A 16,025-nucleotide genomic window follows, 5' to 3' on the forward strand; every position below is an offset into this window, starting at 1 on the left:
AGGGGGGGAGGGAGAGGAAAGAATGGAAATTTTCTGCCTCTTTAGAAAAATACCCTTGCTTTCAGCTTTATAAAATAATATATATATACAGGTACATATATATATTTAAGAAAGGCTCCAGTTAGGAAAAAGTCAAGTGTATCAAAATATGGCGATGCTGTATGGCTGTGAATACAAAACCTCTCAAAAATATTTGTTTGCGTGCTTTTTTAAAAAGGCATCGTGCTAAGAAACTTAAATCGTTTTGCTTCCCCCGCTCCCACAGAAGGTCTTGGGACAATTTGAGATAGGGTACAACCCAGACCCGTTTAATGAAAAGACGTAATTCTAAGACCGCCATCCTCTGAACACTAGCCTCCTTCCCCTTGGAGAATGGCACAACTTTTCCAGAAGAACGGAGAAGCTGAGCGTCACCTTCTAAAGCTGTTGGCTCAAAGTTCAGGCTATGGGGAACGCTGGTCAGCAACAGGCTATGGGGCTGCCGCCCCCCCCCCAAAAAATATGTTTGCTACTGCTTGGGTCGCGAAGCAGAAGTCACGGCCAATTCCAGCTCTCTGGCAGTGCACATACCTTTGCGCTATTTTATTCCACGGAAGACTAATAAATATTGTACATCTTACGTGGGGGGTTGGTTCCAAGGGTTCTGCGTATGCACAGAAATCATATATACCCAAACCCCTGGAGTCGTGTCTGCAGCTACCAGGTGTGTGCAAGTAAGGCAGAGAGCTTAAAAGCTCATTTTCTGCCGGGTAAACCACACAGATCCAGCAGGGGGAAAAGAGCTTTTAAGCTCTCTACCTTAACTTGGGGATGAAGGCCAGCTCAGAACATTGGCTCTGGGATGCTCACACGAAATCTCGCAGGAACCCAGATGGCCCTGAGAGATATTGCACGAGCATTCCCAAGGCGGCGTCGTAAGCAGGCCTTGCCCCACAAGTAAGGCGGAGAACGTAAGGAGCTCTATAAAGACCTCTACCTCGTTTGCAGTTCAGTTGCACGATTCCAATCGGTCTGCCTCCAACCGCGTATGGTCGAAATCGTGCAAGCTCAACACACGTAAGATGCAATCTTGCAGTAGCTGCACAGAGGAGGTCAGGTCAAAATGCGTTTGCTGCCCACAAATGTTACTGTATTTGTCAAGTATTTGGCGTATTTTATAAAGAGCTATGCTGAGTGGGGAGACCCTAAAGGTAAGGGGGCAAAACTATTCTCCTAACGAGCCTGTGGTCAGAGGATGGCGGAGGGGAGCATCTCAGGATACACAGAAGACCCAGTTCAAAAAAAGAAAGCAAAGATATATTATGGGGGTGAGGAAGAAGCCACGCAGCAACAACACCCCCCCTCCCTCAACAACAAAAAGAAAAGGGGAGCAAGTTTTCTTCCCTGTGTGTAAGTAGAGCTTATAAGATTGTCTATATATGTATCATGGGGTGTTTGGGGGGGGGTAGTTAACTGTTTCTACAAAAGGCATTTAAAACAGAAAAACAAAACGTAAAACGGGAGATCTGCAAGTTCAAGCATACAATAAACAAATACTCCTCTCTATACTTATATACGCATTTTTTTATATAATATCTCTCTCTCGCTCTCTCTCAAATTTAAGGTACTTTGGTCAGCAAACCTTATTGCTACATCCTGACAGATTATCTGTTCATGAGGTTGTTTCCACCTCAAATGAAAACGCTTCCAGCAGCTTTCAAAATCCCACTTTTCCGAACATCGGTTTTCAGGCCTGTTCCCCCCCCCCTTTTTTTTCTTTTGTAAACAACACAAAATATCAGATGGGAGATGATGTCACTGCAGTCCTTTTCCTTTTGGTGGGGAAGAACAGGAAAATGGCGAGGTGGCCCGACTGCATGGCGACACACTTGCTGCCCTCCCCCAGGCCTCTCGACCAAAGGAGGACAAAGTCCCTTTGGTCAGTTATTGCTCACACCTGTGGTCTCGATGGCTTCCCGTTTGGGACGTGTGCATTTCTTTGGCTTGACACAGTGCAGGAAATAAAAAGGGTTTGGGGGGGGGAGAGAGAAAGAAGACTATAGAGACCGATGTCCTCGCTTTCAGCATCGATGCCACAATGGCCGACCCGAAGAAAGCTGCAAAATGTGATGCAGGAAGAAGCCACGGCCACCTGAAGCGCGGAAGAAAGACGGCAGCTTGGTGTGAGGCAAATAAAATTAAAAAGCCAATCTTTGTGCATCTGTTTTTCTTGTCAAAACGAGAGAGCCAACAAGTGCTCAAGGCTGGCCTCCCCTTTTCGGAGAACAGAAGACCTCCGTGTTTCCAGACATCGATTCGGAAAGAACCAGCCTTTGGGGCAGGCACATTTTTATGAAAGTGCAACACACAGTATCTGTGTAGTATCCGAGAAGAGATCTTGACGGGGAATATATATCTCTATATACCCCTGCTATGGCACCAGAAATAATCCAGGGAATCTGTGGTCCTCTTTCTTGGGTCAACCTCCCTCCCGAGTACCCAGCTCCGGAGGCGTTTCTGGAGAGGCAGCGTCAGACGACAAACTCCGGGACTTCTTCGTGGGCAAGATCCAGAGAGAAGTACTTGCTTGTCCTCTTGACGGGGAAAGCGTCATGAATGTTGATGCATTGCTGTGCTAAGCAGCCGTTGCAGTAGAGGCCCTCTTCGGCCAGGCCGTGGCCACAGCCGAAGGTGTAGCTCTGGGCTGTCTCCTGGCAGAGGCTGGCCAGTTGCAGGAAGTCCTTTTGGTAGAGCCGGATGTCGTCCAGGCTCAAGCTGTGCCGGTCAGTGGAGGTCTTTGGCTTCCGGCAGGCCGTCTGAAGGAAACAGGAAACAATCATCTTTATTTTCATTGTCCCATACAGAACAACAAAATTGAAAAATATCTGCATCAGACCTTCAGAAACCAACAAGCCTGCTATCCCAGCCTGGTTAGCCCCCTAAAAGCTCTGATACCCCATAATTAAATGCAATATGCTCCCACAGAGACTACCTTAAAGGTAAAGGGACCCCTGACCATTAGGTCCAGTTGTGGCTGACTCTGGGGTTGTGGCGCTCATCTCGCTTTATTGGCTGAGGGAGCCGGCATACAGCTTCCGGGTCATGTGGCCAGCAGGACTAAGCTGCTTCTGGTGAACTAGACCAGCGCACGGAAATGCCGTTTACCTTCCCGCCGGAGCGGTACCTATTTATCTACTTGCACTTTGACGTGCTTTCGAACTGCTAGGTTGGCAGGAGCAGGGACCGAGCAACGGGAGCTCACCCCGTCGTGGGGATTCGAACCGCCGACCTTCCGATCGGCAAGTCCTAGGCTCTGTGGTTTAACCCACAGCGCCACCTAATAAAACTGATGATACCCCATCATTAAATACAATATACTCCCACAGAGACTACCTTACACTGCATTTAAAACCAAAATCACATTTGGATAGAAACTGTTTCTCAGGCGGCTAGTCCTAGTCCAGAAGGCAGAAGCTGAAAGAGATCATTTCCGGGGTGCACACTATCCTGCGCTATCTCTGCCGCTTTCTTATGGCACCTGGAAGCATAGATTTGATCCAAGGTGGGAAGAGTGCACCCAGTTATTCTCTCCGCAGTCTTTACAACCCTGGACAGCATTCTTTTTCCCCTGAGCGTGCAGCTCCCAAACCACACACACAGTCCATAAGTTTATACACTTTCAACAGAACAATGGTAAAATGCCATCAACAGGTCATTTGAGAGATTGTTTTTCTGGAGGATATAACCATAGAAGGGTTTCAAGCAGAAGCTGTCAACCTTTTGGAGTCCATGGCTCCCTTGACCAACTACATTCTTCCTTGGTTCCCTTGTGGGGTTAAGGAGCCCAGTTAGGTCCCTCCTTGCCTGCAGAACTGGCAGCTCCTCACCCCTTTTCAAACACCCTCCCTTGTGGAGGGTTCCCTCAGCTTCCTCTCCCCTCTCCTTGGGAGTCCTCTGGGCAGCTGCTGCAAGCAGCCGCCCCTGGTCTCTGAGCATCCCCAAAGAGAGGTGCCTCCTCACACTGCCCCATAGAGGCCTGGGACTTGTCTGTCCATTCCCAACAGCAAGGGCTGGCGGACTGGCCGGCTGGGCTCCCCCCCCTCGCTTACTCTGAGTCTGCCTTAGCTCCTGGCAAGCAGCCGCCCCTGGCCAGACCCAGAGGCACCATTTGCCTGCGGATCTTGTAGCCAGGGCTGCTGCAACAAACAGCCCTGCAAGCCTCAAATATGAAAGTTTGGTTGTGCTTAGACTAACCTTGTGAAGAATATAGAGAACACAAAGATTTGATGGACTATGAAAGAACTCAAGAAAAAGGAGTGACTGAAGAACAGGTGTAAAGGTGAAGTAGAAACTAAGAGACGTGTGGTGAATGCGGTGGAAGTCTTTTAGAATATTTTAACTAGGATATATATATATATATATATATATATATATATATAGTAATGTTCGAAGTATAAATTTGGCATTATTAATTATGAAAAGTATTTTTTTTCTTTTTTTCTTTTCTTTTAGCTTTCGTCTCTTTTCTTTTCTAGTCTGCGTGTTGGAAAATACGTAGACAAATGAGTTTACAGTGTTATGTATTGATTTTTGTTTCTATTCCTTTTTTCTTTTTCTTTTCTTGTAATATTTAATAAAAACTACAGTGGTGCCCTGCAAGACGAATGCCTTGCAAGACGGAAAACCCGCTAGACGAAAGGGTTTTCCGTTTTGGAGGCGCTTCGCAAAACGAATTTCCTATGGGCTTGCTTCGCAAGATGAAAATGTCTTGCGAGTTCCTGCGGGGTTTTTTTCCTCCCCCCCCTCTAAGCCGCTTATCTGCTTATCCGCTTATCCGCTAAAAGCCGCTAATAGCGCTAATCCGCTAAGCCGTCGATGGGCTTGCTTCGCAAGACGAAAAAAACGCTAGACGAAGAGAATTGCAGAACGGATTCTTTTCGTCTTGCGAGGCACCACTGTAATAAAAAATTTAAAAAACTCAAACAGCCCTGCAAACCTTTGGGAGGCAGAGACGCAAGAGGGCATCAGAGGAGGGAGGGGAGGAAAGAGGCCAGTCTTGCCCAGGCCACCCCTGACCATCATTCAATGCACCCCAAGGTGCCACGGCGCACAGGCTGAAAACCACTGGCTTAAGGAAACACTAGAGCAGGCACACCCAGCTTTCAAGAGACTGACATCTGCTCCCACTATTAAAAAAAAAACTGGCGGTGATCTACCAAAGTTGTTGAGCTTTTTTGGGGTGGGGGGAGGGTCCAGCGATCTACCACAGACACCGCGTGACCAATAGATCACGATCTACCTATTTGACATCCCTGCACTAGATCAGGGGTAGGCAACCTAAGGCCCAGGGGCCGGGTGCGGCCCAATTGCCTTCTCAGTCTGGCCCATGGACGGTCCAGGAATCAGCATGTTTTTACAGGAGTAGAATGTGTCCTTTTATTTAAAATGCATCTCTGGGTTATTTGTGGGGCCTGCCTGGTGTTTTTACAGGAGTAGAATGTGTCCTTTTATTTAAAATGCATCTCTGGGTTATTTGTGGGGCCTGCCTGGTGTTTTTACAGGAGTAGATTGTGTCCTTTTATTTAAAATGCATCTCTGGGTTATTTGTGGGGCATAGGAATTCATTCATCTTTTTTTCCAAAATATAGTCCGGCCCCCCACAAGGTCTGAGGGACAGGGGACCGGCCCCCTGCTGAAAAAGTCTGCTGACTCCTGCACTAGAGACTCCACAATTCTATGGTTTTATGGCCTCGGATGCAGAACTTTATGGACTCATGCAGAACTTACAAACCTGGGGCAATGAATCAATGCTTTGGCCACGAAGCTTGACCACGGTCTCCGAGGAGCTGGAAGTGGACGAACTGACTTCTTTGACGACTAATCCTGTGTTGGAAACAAGAAAGCAAAGAGCCAAGAATTCGTCATTATTCGAGGGTGGCCCAGGTCTTAACAGAACCGCTAAGCACCGTTTAGGGAACAGTACATCGGAAGCCTGCTTTTTAGCGTAATGGAAAAATCCGGTGCTTCACAACCACCCAGCTGCATTTTCAGAATGTGGGAATGGGCGAATGTGGCTCAAGAGACAGAACTGGTAATATATCCCCGAAAACCATTTTGTGCAGAGACGGTCCACATTTATCACGCCTTGGAACAAGAAGTGCCGATGTGATATTAGACCCCGTCCACTCTTTTATCATCCGATAGCTTTTTAAGACAAAACACAATTTCCGTTTCCGTTTCAGGGTATTGATTAAACTGACTGTAGCCATTAAAGTTCAAATGGATGGTGAGATTATGTGGCTCTTGCTTATTAGTTATTTTTCCTGGGAAATCTCAACTCGGCACGGATTGTTTATTTATCCCTGTTTAATGAATTTTGCTGTGCGGTGCACTATGTTCAGATTCCTGCACTGCCGGGGGCGGGGTGGGCTTGGACTCGATGACCCCTAGTACCCCTTTCCAACTTTGCAATTCTACGATTCACCTTTGAGCATGGCATAGCCGGACACAACATTAAAGGTAAAGGTAAAGGGATCCCTGACCATTAGGTCCAGTTGCGGACGACTCTGGGGTTGCGGCGCTCATCTCACTTTACTGGCTGAGGGAGCCGGCGTACAGCTTCCGGGTCATGTGGCCAGCACGACTAAGCCGCTTCTGGCGAACCAGAGCAGCGCATGGAAACACCGTTTACCTTCCCGCCAGAGCGGTACCTATTTATCTACAGTGGTGCCCCGCAAGACGAACGCCTCGCAAGACGGAAAACCCGCTAGACGAAAGGGTTTTCCGTTTTGGAGGCGCTTCGCAAAACGAATTTCCCTATGGGCTTGCTTCGCTAGACAAAAATGTCTTGCGAGTTCCTGCGGGTTTCCCCCCCTCCCCCCTTTTCCTAAGCCGTTAAGACGCTTATCAGCTGATCCGCTAAAAGCCGCTAAACCTCTAATAGCGCTAATCCGCTAAGCTGTCAATGGGCTTGCTTCGCAGGACGAAAAAACCGCTATATGAAAAGCCTCACGGAACGGATTAATTTCGTCTTGCGAGGCACCACTGTACTTGCACTTTAACATGCTTTCAAACTGCTAGGTTGGCAGGAGCAGGGACCAACCAATGGGAGCTCACCCCGTCACGGGGATTCAAACCGCCGACCTTCTGATCGGCAAGTCCTAGGCTCAGTGGTTTAACCCACAACGCCACCCGCGTCCCTAGATACAACTTTACCTGTGTATTATTTCTTTGATAACTTGGCAGGGTTTCTCAGATGTTCATTTGATTTCTGAGGGATAGCTCAGTCGGCAGAGAGTGAGACCCTTAATCTCAGGGTTGTGGGTTCGAGTCTCGGGTGGGGTGAAAGATTCCTGCATTGCAGGAGCTTGGACCCTTTCCAAATCCACAAATATGTGATTCTGTGATATTTAGGAATGTAGGAAACTCTCTCATACCAAGACAGATTCTTGGTCCATCTAGTTCAGTATTCTGTTTTGGGCAAACACTCGTGGCCGAGTAAGATTGCCTTCCACGAACATGGTTTTAGCAATGAGTCCGTAAGTGACTGTGGAGGCCAATTCTGGATCCACACGTCCTTCCACAGTGGGGACATTGGTTTCCCGGCGGGAGTTCATCACGGCGAGGCTACTGCCAAATGCTCAGCATTACCCACACTGACTGGCAGCAGTTCCCCTGGGCTTTATTTATTTATTTTCAATTTTTTAAAATTGATTTTCCAAATTTATAAACAAACAAACAAACACACATAAATCTTAACTGTAATTATTCCACTATTATTTACACTGTTAGGTGACTTCCTCAAATCCCCCTGGCTGAATGTCCATGTATATCATTGTAACAGTTTTCCAAGACTAATTTCTCATAAAATTTACTTAGTCAATTAACTTCTTTTCATATAAACTTTAAACATATTATTATATAAAATCACATACTTAAATCCTAAGCCAATCTGGTATTTGCAAGTATTTCTATTTAAATTATCTTAGCATATTTAACTAAATATTCTTTAAATTTCATCCTCCCTGAGCTTTAGGGGCAGGAAGCATTTCCCAGCGCCACCTGAAGATGTTCTGAAGAAGGAGCTGATTCAAACAGGAAGCTGCCTGATTTTGAGTCACGACTCTCTGGGGTTTCCAGACACGAGTCTTTCCTGGAGAGGCTGCCGGGCAGTGATTGATTCTGAGATTAAGCAGAGATTCCTGCACTGCAAGGGGGTGGATTGGATGACCCTCGGGGTCCCTTCTAACTCTATGATTCCATGAACCCTAAACTTTCTGTGTGCAATGCAGACACTCTACTGCCGAGCACCCAGCTCTGAGGGCCTTCTGGCAGTTCCCTTGCTGCGAGAAGCCAAGTTACAGGGAACCAGGCAGAGGGCCTTCTCGGTGGTGGCGCCCTCCCACCAGAGAACAACAACTACCAGACTTTTAGAAGACATCTGAAGGCAGCCCTGTTTAGGGAAGCTTTTAATGTTTAATAAAAGGTAAAGGTAAAGGGACCCCTGACCATTAGGTCCAGTCGTGACCGACTCTGGGGTTGTGGCGCTCATCTCACTTTATTGGCCGAGGGAGTCGGCGTACAGCTTCCGGGTCATGTGGCCAGCATGACTAAGCCGCTTCTGGCGAACCAGAGCAGCGCACAGAAACGCCGTTTACCTTCCCGCCGGAGCGGTACCTATTTATCTACTTGCACATTCTCGTGTTTTCGAACTGCTAGGTTGGCAGGAGCAGGGGCCGAGCAACGGGAGCTCACCCCGTCGCGGGGATTCGAACCGCCGACCTTCTGATTGGCAAGTCCTAGGCTCTGTGGTTTAACCCACAGCACCACCCACATCCCTTTTTAATGTTTAATAGATTATTGTATTTTAATATTCTGTTGGAAGCCGCCCAGAGTGGCTGGGGAAACCCAGCCAGATGGGCAGGGTATGGGTAATAAATTGTTGTTGTTGTTGTTGTTGTTATTAATTCCTTCCATGCTTATGCCAAGCTCCTGGGAGCTTTACCTGAGTGCCCGTTGAACTTCCTGGCCATGAGCATGTCTTCGGTGATGTAAATGCAGACGTCGGGACTCACGTCGTCCAGGGACCTTTCGCTTGTGGGCTCAAGGTCTCGAGGGTCATCGACCAGCATCTCTATTTCTGAACCAAAGATGGAGGGGTGTGAGATGGGAGAAGGGAAGGGAGGCTGCAGTACGGGGAAGAGCACTGAGGACACAGCAGAGCATCGTCTCATCCCTCATGCAGAGGATCTTGGGATTCCCCCATCCAGGGTTTACGTACAGTGGACATTCGGGTTGCGAACGGGATACGTGTGGGACGCACGTTTGCAACCCGCGTCTGCACACGTGCGGGTTTTTATTCGGCGCTTCTGCACATGCGCAAAGCGCAATTTAGCCCTTCTGCGCATGCGCGACCGCCGAAACCCGGAAGTAACCCGTTCCAGTACTTCAGGGTTTCGGCGGTCTGTAACCCAAGAAAACGCAACCTGAAGCAGCTGTAACCTGAGGTATAACTGTATAAGCTAAACAAGCTATAGCTTAGGGACCCACTCTCTTGGGGTCCCCAAAAAAATTTAAAGGGAAAAAAACCTGGATGTACATTTCCAAACTATAAGATAAAAAACAAATAAAATAAAACCTACAAACAGCAACTGGGTTTTGAGTTGTGTAGGCTCCCATGATGTAAGTCATGGGCCCCGCCTGCTAGCCTGCTCCCTCAAATATCACTGGTTTGCTCCTTTCTATATATAGGGTGCCTACATTCTGCATGGACTGGTTGCAGGGCAACATGTGCAAATGGCTTCAGATACCTATTAGGTCCTTAAATTACCATATAGTATCTATTCAACACAAAAAACAGTGACAATTTGTTGTTGACAAAGGACAGCTGGACATATAAAGGGCCCCATGACCTTCAGTAGCTGAGGGTCGCACTGCACCTAAATTCGGCCCTGCCCATTCTCATACGTGTGGGCTTTGGAAAAACAAAGACATTTTCATTGCACCGTGTTTGCAGGTGCTTCTGCATCAAAGCAGACAAGAAATGTGACTGCGATCTTTCCAAAAACTGAAAGGAGGTGCAAGGCTGCTGCAGCCGGAAACCGAGAAACTGCAGTTGGAGGGGGTGCTTAACCCTTTCCCCTTTTTTAGTTGTTGCTTCGTTGACCATAGATTGCAATTGTTTCACTGATCACTTGTCAACAATCCTATAGGGTTTATTCTGCGTTTGTGATGTACGGTAATGGAGACAAGAACGTGATGTTCGGTAATTGAACGCCAAGAACTAACAGTAGCAGCAGGCAAAACATTCCCCTCTTTATTTTCATTTCAACTTTCTTGGGCACATGAAACTAACCATAATCACCTTGAATTTCTTCTTAACCCTCAAGAAAGAAGGGCATTTTCACTGGCCAGGTTTAATTCAAATCCATCAAACCTCCTTTGGGGAAGGTTCTCGGGCAGAGTGGAAGGAGAAAAAACTTGCCCATGTGAAGACCACCTGGTGGAAACCCTTACACATACGGTTCTTCATTGTAAACTATATGTTGGTCTCCGTCAGCAATTTCTAGATCAACTCTGCATCCCCAACTGGAAACCAGGGTTGGAGGTCATACATTTTCTATTACTGGGGAATGACCAGGAGCTCACCAAGTTAGTGGCTAAATATCTCTATTTGGTTTTTTGTCATCAAAATACACTGCAGACGTCTGATCTCCCTGGAGACCTAGAGATATGACGATAGACTGCTCTGCCTCCTTCCTTTTAGCAAATGTTCTGTGCCACTGGGGAAGTGGAAATTCTGTATTTGTTTTGGATGTTGTATGTGATGCCAATAAAGGTTTTACAATACGATTTGTGATGTTCTGTTAGGGGGTTACACTTCCTCTGAAGGAGCAGGTTCGCAACCTGGGGGTACTCCTGGATCCTTTGCTGTCGCTCGAGGCTCAGGTGGCCTCAGTGGCCCGGAGCGCCTTCCATCAGTTTTGGCTGGTGGCCTAGCTACACCTCTATCTGGACAAGAATAGCCTAACTACTGTTGTCTTTTTTTTTTTTTAAATGATATTTATTAAAGTTTCAAATAAAAACATATAAACACAAACAACAATAAGAACATACACAAACCAACAAACCAAAAACAAGTATAAATTCAAACCTTCTTTTCTATACCTAATTTCTCCAACCTCCTCACACCTCCCCCTTCTGTATTCTAATCTCATTTATCTTATCAGCAAATCCATTCCCATTATTTCCCATAGTTTTTGCAAATTCTATTCTTTTTCCTTAAACAACGCCCCTGTAAACCACTAATTTTTAAACCCATATCTTTCTAGCCTTCATTAATTTTGTAATGTTTATTAAGATAGTCTTTAAACTTCTTCCAATCTTCTTCCACTGTCTCTTTGTCCTGATCTCGAGCCTAACTACTGTTGCCTATGCTCTGGTAACCTCAAGGTTAGATTACTACAATACGTTATATGTAGGGCAGCCTCTGAAAATGTTTTAGAAACTTCAGGTGGTGCAGAATTCAGCGGCCAGGTTGCTCACCGGAGCAAGACCGTTTGAGCATATTACACCAATCCTGGTCCGACTGCACTGGCTACCAATTCGTTTCCAGGCCCAATTCAATGTGCTGGTTTTGACCTATAAAGCCTTAAACGGCTCAGGACCGCAATACCTCCAGGACCGCCTCTTTCCATATGAACCTGCCCGGACCCTGAGATCATCTTCTGAGGCCCTTCTTCGTGTGCTTCCTCCTCGAGAGGTCCGGAGGGTGGCGACACGAGAACGGGGCCTTCTCTGCGGTGGCTCCCTGTCTGCGGAATGCTCTCCCCAGGAAAGTTTGCCTGGCGCCTTCTTTACATTAGGTGCCAGGCAAAAAAGTTCCTTTTTAAACAGTCCTTAGGCTGATCTGATTTACATCCTACGCTTTTTTTGTGGGGGTTCGGCTGAGCGAACTACAGTGAGGAAATATTATTAGCCCATCCGTCCCCAAAGGGAGGGGCCCGCCCCGCAGGCTCGGCGCTGGCCCTGCCGCCGGACTTACCGTCATCCTGGGAGGAGTCTTCTTCCTCCAGGCGCTCCTTCTCGCTGCTCTCCACGCCCGAAGTGTGGGAGCTGCAGTGGCTGCTCTGGGAGCTGCAGGCCCTCAGTTTGTGGTGGGCGGAGGGCAGCAGGAATTCGTCCTCGCCCCCCTGCTCGCCCCTGGGCTTGGGGTCAGCCTCGATTCCCGACGTGTGCGAGCTGCTGTGGCTGGCGGTCGAGAGGCGGGAGAGACACTTGTGCATCATGCTCCCGGAGCTGCTGCCGCTCGCGCGGGAACGCTTCTCCATCTGGTCCATTTCCAGGTCGCTGATATAGGACTCGCGGTACTGTTTCTTCTCTGGGGAGGAAAGACGGGGAGAGTCAGGGGAGAGACAAGGCACCACACTCCTCTCTTTCTCCAGCCGCCAGCTGGGTTATCAATTGGAATCCTTTTGATTCCCTGCTGCAAAGGTACCTATTTATCTACTTGCACTGGCGTGCTTTCAAACTGCTAAGGACTTCCCTGGCTTTTTTCTGGCCCATGTAGGACCAGTCTGGAAAGGTAGCCTTGGTGAAGACTTGACGTTTTCATCCCCCAAAAAGTTTTTGATTTGAGTTTCCATTGAAATGAGGCTGTATTTTAAAGGTTTTAATGTATTTTAATCTTAAGTTTTCAAGTTGTATTTCAATCAATTTGGTTATATATCAGGTGTTTGCCGCCCTGAGCCCGGTCTTGGCTGGAGAGGGCGGGGTATAAATAATAATAATAATAATAATAATAATAATAATAATAATAATAATAATAATTTATTTCTACCCCGCCCATCTGGCTGGGTTTACCTAGCCACTCTGGGTGGCTTCCAACAGAACACTAAAATACAATAACCTATTAAACATTAAAAGCTTCTGGCCCATGTAGGACCAGTCTGGAAAGTTAGCCTTGGTGAAGACTTGACGTTTTCATCCCCCAAAAAGTTTTTGATTTGAGTTTCCATTGAAATGAGGCTGTATTTTAAAGGTTTTAATGTATTTTAATCTTAAGTTTTCAAGTTGTATTTCAATCAATTTGGTTATATATCAGGTGTTTGCCGCCCTGAGCCCGGTCTTGGCTGGAGAGGGCGGGGTATAAATAATAATAATTAATAATAATAATAATAATAATAATAATAATAATAATAATAATAATAATAATTTATTTCTACCCCGCCCATCTGGCTGGGTTTACCTAGCCACTCTGGGTGCCTTCCAACAGAACACTAAAATACAATAACCTATTAAACATTAAAAGATTCTGGCCCATGTAGGACCAGTCTGGAAAGTTAGCCTTGGTGAAGACTTGACGTTTTCATCCCCAAAAAAGTTTTTGATTGAGTTCCACTGAAACGAGGTTGCATTTTAATGATTTAATGTTGTATTTTAATCTTGTTTTTTAAGCTGTATTTCAATCAATTGTTTTTATATTTGGTGTTAGCCGCCCTGAGCCCGGTCTTGGCTGGAGAGGGCGGGGTATAAATAAAATTTATTATTATTATTATTATTAAGTTGGCAGGAGCTGGGACAGAGCAACAGGAGCTCACAGTATTGCGGGGATTCAAACCGCCAACCTTCTGATGGCAAGCCCAAGAGGCTCAGGGGTTTAGACCACAGCGCCACCTACAGAACTTTCTTTATGTATGCTACAACAGCAGCAAGAATACTTATTGCAAAGTATTGGAAGACACAAGATTTACCCACCCGGGAAGAATGGCAGATGAAGGTGATGGACTACATGGAACTGGCGGAAATGACTGGCAGAATCCGAGACCAGGGAGAAGAGTCGGTGGAGGAAGATTGGAGGAAATTTAAAGACTATTTACAGAAACACTGTAAAATTACTATCTGTTAGAAGGATGCTGGAACAATATTATATGATTTTAGCAGGAAGGATATAAAGGATTTGGGAATAACTGACTGTTAATTGGTGAAAAGAGGAAAAGTAAAGCTACATTATATTAAGACAATTTACAGGACAAAAATTTTAAAAGAGGGAAAGGATTTGCTGAAATAGATAATAGACCTAGAATACAAAAAAGGGAGGTGTGAGGTGGTCAAGGAAATAAGCTAATGAAAGAATGGTAATGAGGAGATCTGATGCATTTTCTTTTTTGCGTTTTTGTTTTTGTTTAATGGGTTTTATTTCTCTGTTTTTTTTTGTTTCCCCCCCTCTTTTTTATATTTTGGTGTGCTGTTTTGTTTTTGTTTAATGTGGTATGTTTATTTTTTCTTTCTGTAATTGTTGAAACTTTAATATTATTTTTTTAAAAAATAGACCACAGTGACACATGAGTCCCTTTACTTTTTACCTTTATTTCCCTTTACAACTCAACCAAGCCCCCCCCCCATCATCTCACAGCTCCTCCATGTCCCCCCATCCCTAGAAAAGGGGGTCGTGGCGGCTTCTACTCCCACAGCTGCGCTTTTAAACTCAGTAGACGTCAGCTTCCTGTTCTCCTGGCTGCTCAAAACCTTGTGGACTAGCACCCTTGGCAGGCGAGAGACACAGGCCGAAGCAAAGAAGAACCAAGACAGGGCTGTTCCTACCTTCGCTCTCCTCCAGCTTCCTGATCTGCCGCAAGACGGGCTGCAGGTTCATGTAGAGGCGGTGGCTGTTGCTCAGGAGCTGCAGGAGGTGCCGCGAGCGCAGGGGGCAGGCGGTGTAGTAGGTGAGCTTGCGGGCAGAGGGCAAGCCGTCGGGCAGGATCTCAAACCTCTTGCCCTGCGGAGAGAAAGGAGCGCATTTGGGAGTCAGCTGGGGCCCGGAGACCGAACGCTGCCGTGAGATTCAGGATGCAAAAGAGAAAGCACTTCTGTACGCAGCGCAGAGTTAAACTGTGGAACTCCCTCCTGCTGCAATATCCTCCAACTTGGGCTTGACTATTTGAAGAACTGCTGTAGACAAATGAAAATGCAGGCAGCGTCCGAATTATGAGCAGTGGAATGAAAACAATGATGAGGCAGAGGGCCTTCTCGGTGGTGGCGCCCGTCCTGTGGAACGCCCTTCCATCAGATGTCAAGGATATAAACAACTACCTGAGTTTTAGAAGACATCTGAAGATGTCTAGGGAAGTTTTTAGGGAACTTTTTAATGACTGATGTTTTAATGTATTTTTAATATTTTGTTGGAAGCCTCCCAGAATGGCTGGGGAAACCCAGTCAGATGTACGGGGTATGTATGTATGTATGTATGTATGAATAAATAAATAAATGTTGTTGTTGTTGTTGTTGTTGGGGTTAATTTGTATTAAAGTATGTCATATAAAACAGTAGGTATAAGGTGGAATAAAAACACCATGGAAGTAAGGGTGGGGAGTCAAAAATTTTAAGAAAAACATATATAGTTGTACCTTGGAAGTCAAACGGAATCTGTTCCGGAAGTCTGTTTGACTTCCAAAACGTTTAGAAACCAAAACACCGCTTCTGATTAGCTGCAGGAAGCTCCTGCAGCCAATCGGAAGCCGCGCCAGACATTGGGCTTCCGAAAATTGTTCGAAAACCAGAACACTCACTTCCGGTTTTTGATTGTTCGGGAGCCGAAATATATGCGTTCCAAGGAGTTCAGCAACCAAGGTATGACTGTATTGAAATATAAGTAAATTTGTAAAACCTGTGAAAATCAATAAAAAAATATGTCTAAAAAAAGAGAGAGAGGATTAGACAAATTTGTGGAGGAGAGGGCTGCCAATGGCTATAGATGAACAGTATGAAGGGAAAATGTACGTTTTTTGCTCCACGCACTCTTCCTGCTGGCCCTGCCTCCTGCTGGGATGTGGCCCCTAGCTGCCTTTTCAGAGACGAATGTGGCCCTCAGGAAGGGTCCTTGTGGCACCTGCTTTTTGGGAGACACTGCTGAGAGAGACTCTGCAAGAATCCTGCTCTTCCTCAGCCTTTAAAGGCTAATTCTGTCTTCCAAGGAAGACTTTTATCAGCTGCCTACCTTAGCGGTGCTGACATGGTTTTTTTTAAAACTTTTGGCTGCTCTGTTTTAT

The 16,025-nt window shown here is 46.3% G+C and overlaps 1 protein-coding gene across 3 annotated transcripts in view; it reads right to left on the bottom strand.

Annotated features, from left to right (window-relative positions):
• Window positions 1-1,543: 1,543 nt before the first annotated feature.
• The window catches only part of FRMD6 (FERM domain containing 6), a 154,091-nt gene continuing 139,609 nt past the window's right edge, over window positions 1,544-16,025 (bottom strand). For all 3 annotated transcript variants that reach the window (XM_081861445.1, XM_081861444.1, XM_081861446.1), the window contains 5 exons: window positions 14,581-14,755; window positions 12,023-12,358; window positions 8,984-9,118; window positions 5,771-5,862; window positions 1,544-2,795 (listed from right to left, as the gene is read on the bottom strand). In XM_081861445.1, the coding sequence (XP_081717571.1) occupies window positions 2,511-2,795; window positions 5,771-5,862; window positions 8,984-9,118; window positions 12,023-12,358; window positions 14,581-14,755 (1,023 nt within the window). In that variant the 3' untranslated portion in view covers window positions 1,544-2,510. The remainder of the gene's footprint in view (window positions 2,796-5,770; window positions 5,863-8,983; window positions 9,119-12,022; window positions 12,359-14,580; window positions 14,756-16,025) is intronic.

Source organism: Podarcis erhardii (genome assembly GCF_964252035.2).
Source record: "Podarcis erhardii genome assembly, chromosome: 1".
NCBI lineage: Eukaryota > Metazoa > Chordata > Lepidosauria > Squamata > Lacertidae > Podarcis > Podarcis erhardii.